Source organism: Octodon degus, unplaced genomic scaffold (genome assembly GCF_000260255.1).
Source record: "Octodon degus isolate 3935 unplaced genomic scaffold, OctDeg1.0 scaffold00255, whole genome shotgun sequence".
Classification (NCBI taxonomy): Eukaryota; Metazoa; Chordata; class Mammalia; order Rodentia; family Octodontidae; genus Octodon; species Octodon degus.
In genome coordinates this window covers 361,786-368,367 of record NW_004524831.1, presented here as the reverse complement: position 1 = coordinate 368,367, position 6,582 = coordinate 361,786, and the positions used below count along the sequence as shown (strand labels likewise).

Here is a 6,582-nt window from a genome sequence, read left to right as displayed (position 1 = left end):
ATTTGGGTTCAGCATAACAAAAAAGAAATCACAGCATAGAAATTAGTCCATAAAGTGTGTTACCTTTGGGCTGAGTGACAGAAACCTGCCCTTATTTCAGTTGTGCTCCTATCAGGGCAGCCAAGCAAAGGCCTTATGGGGCCACAGTTGATCAGATGAGGATTTACCAGTGTTTTTTGGCCAGTGTAGACAAAGAGCATCAGTGGGCATCATAGCTGTGTTGGACACCACTGATTGCCTGTGGTGAGATCACATGCATGGTTATTTCTGCTTCCAGTATGTGTCCTGCTTCCCCCATTTGTTTCAATTGAGATTCTTCCTCATATTTGAGGATACATTCTGAGATTTGTACAGTTAATATGAAAGAAAAGAGATTAATACTGTCTCCTTCTTTATCTGGTGGTAGCTCCCAGACTTGAATGTCCCAGGGCTCAGACAGGAAAATGTGGGGATGGTACCTCTGAGTTCACAACTCGCTGTGTTCTGTCCCAAACTTGGTTTCCTATGTGCAGCTGCAAGAAATGGGATTCGGCTTGACCCTCAGTGGTGCATTTTCTCAGTATTGCATCACTAGAGACTGCTCTTGGATCTGTACCCATCATACTCTAGGGAATGGCGATTGAATGGACAGCATAGGATGACTGTGAACAAGGCATAGCTGATGATTCCTCCTTGACAGTCAACTCACTATCTCCTAAGACACAGCCAACAACTAACTTTACTTTCATCTCTGCTCAGCAACAATGGAGGACACAACTGGGAAAGAGATTTGTGGGGACACATCAGAGCAAGTCCAAACACAAAAATCTTTACAGCAATGCCCAGAACCTGGAGGGCATGCTCAAGATAAAAGAGAAGAATATTCAGAAACAGGAGGAAAAGCTCTGGACTAGCAAAGGTGACACTGGTGATCCAGAGAAAAGAAATGAGGGCTTCATTAGCAGGTACTGTTGGAAGCTTGGGAGTAGACCCTTTCTGTAAAGATCTGGAGTCTTCCTCTCTGTCGGAGTATTGTGCAAAGTGACCAGACCATCAATACATCCTTTGAAGACCATTTGATAGGGGCAAAACTCCAAGGCATGTGAGTGTTTTATCGGGTGTTCAGATGGAATACATATATATTTACTTATTCTCTGTTTCATTATCTCCTTCACATTTACTTCAGTGGTAGGAAAAATCACACAATTCATATATGGGAAGGAAGATTGAGTTTTAAGGTTGTATGTGCTTTGGGATATTCAGCATCAGAATCATAACCTTCATCAAAAATTAATCTTCTACTCTTATCTTGAGAATGGATTGTCTCAAGCAAAAATGTATGTTGCAGTTGAGGAAAGCGTGGAATAAATAGACAGGAAAGAGAATTGCTTTAATCTATTATTTATTTAACTATTTTTTTTTATTTGGTACAGTTTTCACTAAGCAGGATTTGTAGTGATCCTCGTGTCTGAGGCTTCTCAGAACTAGGATTACAGACTTGTACCACCATGCCCGGTTTCAGTGGCCAGTACTTTATGCAGTGCCAGAGAGCAAATCCAGGTCCTTGTGCTTGCCAGGCAAGCTCTTAGAGTACTGAGCTATCTCCATACCCAGGAAAGAGAATTTTCAGAAAACTCTAGAATATATGGGTAAATCTTCATTGCCTTACATGACCATGGGAACAATTACTTCAGTATTTAATAAATGAATATTTGTGTTAAAATGTACCTCATTTTCTCATCACAATTATTGTATATAAAATAAATAATTTAGTATGGAAATATTAATGCAGAGACAGATAACAAAACCAGATATATCCAACTCGAACATAAGCTTGAAGTATCCTGAGTGTATAATTAGAGTATCTTCAGAATGCTGAAAATTATGTCAAGTAGTCTCATTAGAGTAAGAAGTCTGGAGAACATTACTAGTCATGCTAACTCTGTCCTGAATTGCTCACAAATCAGGTAAATACTGTGGAAGGATATAGGCCAAATTCATGAGATGGAATTATCATATGTGAGCTCATATCATATAGGTCCATTATACTTGCTGCACTTGGTACACACTTGTAAATCTTAGGAAATGAAAAAATCCATCTTTATATACATTTGTACCTAATTCTTTTTTTTTTTTGGCAGAACTGGGGATTGAACTCAGGCCCTTGATCTTGCCAGGCAAGCGCTTATTCTACTGAGCTATCTCCCTTGCTACATTTGTACCTATGAGAAAACTAATGAGGTTAAGTGTTAAACACAGCTAATGCATATACTGAGAAATCATATACTGCTTATTATGAATGTCACAATATATTTTCTAGGACATTCTCATGTGTTCTGGAGCCATCTCTATCTGAGGCTGCCAAAAGGCAGTTGTCTATATAGCAGGAAGCCATGCAAATAGGGCCTTGCTCTGCTCATGAAAACCTGCCCAGCTCCTCCCGGACTGCAGCTCTTCAGGGGAGCCCAGCTCTGGAAGCCCAGGTATTCCCCTGTGTGGATCAGGCCTGAGCACCCACGACTCTTCATGGAGCTCTGGCTGAATTGGGTTTTCCTTGTTGCTGTTTTGAAAGGTGAATATATTGAACAATTGATACTGAGCCTGTGAGTGGACATGAATGAGATGAACAGCGGGCTTGTGTGACAGTTCCCTGAGCAAGACGTCTCTGTGTTTGCAGGTGTCCAGTGTGAGGAGCAGCTGGTGGAGTCTGGGGGAGGCTTGGTGCAGACTGACGGATCCCTGACACTCTCCTGTGCAGCCTCTGGATTCACTTTCAGTGACTACTGGATGAGCTGGATCCGCCAGGTTCCAGGGCAGGGGCTGGAGTGGATCATAGACATTAGGTACGATGGTGCCACCGTATACTACGCAGACTCTGTGAAGGACCGATTCACCATCTCCAGAGACAATTCCAAGAACACGGTGTATCTGCAAATAACGGAACTGAAAACCGAGGACACGGCCATGTATTACTGTGCGAGAGAGACACAGTGAGTGGAGGTCAGTGTGGAGCCCAGACCCAAACCTCCCTGCAGGGTCTCTCAAAGCCAGCAGGGGGCGCTGGGAAAACACGAGAATCAATACTAGTTTTCTAGTCTTGGAAAACTGAATTGAGAAATCCAGCCCAAGCACAGGCCAGTGGAGAGTGTGGGAGAGCTTCCGACTCCCAAGCACCCGCCTGTGGGAACTCTCGGAACCAAAACCCAGGCACGTCGTGTGAGGAAAAAAACAAAAACAAAAAGAAACAAACAAACAAAAATTAAAAAACTGATTTGAGAGCTGCTTTCCTTAGAATATGAGACTTCTTTTCAACTTAATACTTACTCCCAGATACTCCTAGTTTATATATCTGTTCTTACCTCTGATGCCTCTTGTTTTTTTTTTTAAAATAATTTTATTTAGAGACAAATAACAATGAGACAGTTTCAAAACCAATTAGTAGGGCAGGTTCAATAATTAATACATTGCATGTTCTTGTCTTAGTTGTTATTCATTGTACAAGATGCAGACACGATATCCTATACACAAACACTATTAGAACAAATCTTTCCATTCATTTAATTAAGAGAACGTAGCTGTGTATCTATCTTATTTTGAATATGCAGATACAAAATGGTTGTTCATTTGTATCTGATGCCTCTTGTTATACACACTTGTTTAAGCATCGGAACATTGTCCACTGTGTAAAACTCGACCTCACACTTCTCCTAAAATTATTCTGCTTTGGTCATCAGGCCTAGATACAGGGTGTCTCAGCTAACCTGGTGAATTCTGATAGGAATTTGGAATCCATAGTAAGAAGCAGTCAGTCTGAGCATAGACAGAAACATCTCTTTAACATGAGCAGGTCCAACAAGCCATGCTCTGCACTGATAGGGTGCCTCAGGTCCTCACAGGTTTCTGAGGACCACAATAGAGCCTCCAGCATGATCAGGATGCCCAGGAGGCAGACCTTCCTGGGTCCCCAAACAGAGCAGATGCACTGCGCACGGGGGAGACTTTACCTGTCCTTGCTGTTCATCCTCTAGACAGTAATTTTTCTTCCTTTGTTTAAATAGAATGATAATGTCCTCTGTATTTTTCATTTTGACTTTTTCCTGCAATCAAAGATTTATATATAACATCTTATATAATAGTTATAGTGTTTTATCATTTTGTAACTAAATTTATTGAATTTTAACACATTTATTTTAATTTTTCAAGTAGCAATGACCTCACCAATTAAAAGTGCAGTGTCTATTGTAGAACAGTACATACGAATGAAAAATTTACAAGCATCAATACAAGGTTATTATAAATAATTTTTCTAACTTGCCAAAGGAACACCGCACTTTTTTAGCTATCACATTTTACTCAGGGACTTTACTTTCTTTCTCCCTCTTCAAACTTGGAACAATTCTATCTATATCCTGATGGATTTGCTAATGCTGAAATTTCTTCAATTTTCATTTATTTATTTATTATTTATTTTTAAAAATAATTTTATTGAGAAACAAAGAGCAATGAGAGAGTTTCAAAACCGATTAGTAGAGTAGTTTCAATAATAAATACACTGCATATTGTTGTCTTAGTGGTTATTCATAGTAAAAGATGCAGGCATGATGTCCTATCTAAATACTAGTAGTACAAATCTTTCTTCTCATTAAATTAAGAGAAAGTAGCTGTATATCTATCCTAACTATTTTGAATATACAGATACAAAATGGTCATTCATTTGCATCCTCCCCTCCTTTTTTTTAAAAAAAGAAAACCAAGAGTTTCTTTATTTGAATAGATAAGCTAAGTTGGCAAACTCTGAGCTCAAGCAACCAGCTAAAAAGGAGGGAAGACTCATAAAATGAGAAATGGAATAGAGGACATTGTAATGAATAGCAAAGAATACAAAGCATTATAAAATACAACTATAAATAATTAGATGCCTACAAGATAAATAATCTAGAAGAAATAGTCATACTTAGAAGCATGAAATACATCAAGATTAAATTATAAAGAAATGCAAAATATGAACAGACCATGACAAGTGAAGGGAGAGAGACTCAGTTATTGAACATTGTTTGTCAAAGAAAAGGTCAGGAACAGATGGCATCTTGGAAGAATTTTATGAAACATTTAATAAAAAATTAATAACATTCATTCTCAAATACTTCTAAGACACTGAAGAGGAGGAAATATTTCCTAATACATTTTATGAGGTTTGCATAACTTTAATACCAATTCATACACTCAGGAAAATTATAGCTCAATACTTCTGACAAGCAGGCAAAAATCCTCAGTGAAATACCAGCAAACCAAATGCAACCGCATGTTAAAAAGGTTACACAGCATTTTAAATTGGGACTTATTCCTGAGATGTAACAATGGCCCAGCATATGAAAATCAGTTAATGTGATATGCCATATTAATAAAATGAAGGAAAAAAATATATGATTATCCTGACTGGTTCAAGAAGCACTGAATAAAATTCAGTATTCTTTCTTTTTTATATTTTAAAATAACTTTATTGAGAAACAAATAGCAATGCAACAGTTTCAAAACTGATTGGTAGGACAATTTCAATAATTAATACATTGCATATTGTTATCTTAGTCGATATTCATTGTACAAGATGCAGACATGATATCCTATCCACAAACACTATTATAACAAATCTTTCTATTCATTGAATTAAGAGAATGTAGCTGTATATTTATACTATTTTGAATATACAGATACAAAATCATTCTTCATTTGTATCCCCATGTTTTGTTTAGTTTTGTCAGATAAGGGTATTCCATTGGCATTTAAATATTGTAGGTGTGTGAATTCAACAAAATATAGTCCAGTATTCCATAATAGTAGTGGGTTTTCTGTAGGACTGGCAATGTCAGAAGTTATTGACCTGAGCCTTTTACAGCTCAGCATATTAATATGGCTTTAATTTTTATACTTCATTCTTATACTTTTCTGCTTGATGGATAAGACCAAGATAAAGCAAAATCTATATAACAAGAAATGTAACTTTTGTATCTGACAAGATCAGTCAAATCCCCTCAGGATTTATCCTGAAACCCTTTACCGCAGTTTATAGATCCTTTGTCAGTGTTAGCCATGTGGATGGGTCACAGCCATTGCTTGGCCAATGTGCTCTCTGTGAAAGCCAGAGAAAATGTTTTCTCTCCATGTGACTCTCCTTAGGCACATGGTACATCATTGATCACTTTCTTCTGTAGCTCCATAATCTTCTTGATCAAAAAATTTGGGACACAACTGAGTTACATGTTACAATACAGCTTATCCTATGTCCTGAGTATCCACTGACCTTGAAAGGCTAGGGACGAAATGTTGGCTGTCCTTGCAGCTCTTTTTCTCTAATTTTTGGTCTGCAAACTTAGGTTGTTAACCCTCCAGAAGAGAAGCTTATTATTACCTCACAACATAGGCAGTTAACCTCTAGAAGACAAGTTTATTGTTATTACCCTACAACCTAGTTTGTTGAGCTTAACCTCCCTATCTGTCTGAATATCAGACATTTTAGGCATAACATGGAACAGATATCTTCCATCAATTATTGATATGTTAAACTTTAAGTCCCTATAGAATATGAAGAAAAAAATTAAAAAAATA

The 6,582-nt window shown here is 37.7% G+C and overlaps 1 gene segment (V, D, J or C); it reads left to right on the top strand.

Moving 5' to 3' along the window:
• The first annotated feature begins 2,491 nt into the window (after positions 1–2,491).
• LOC101593176 lies at positions 2,492–2,973 on the top strand. The segment is given in 2 exon segments: positions 2,492–2,551; positions 2,657–2,973. Coding segments are annotated over 2 exon segments (363 nt in total).
• Positions 2,974–6,582: the final 3,609 nt, after the last annotated feature.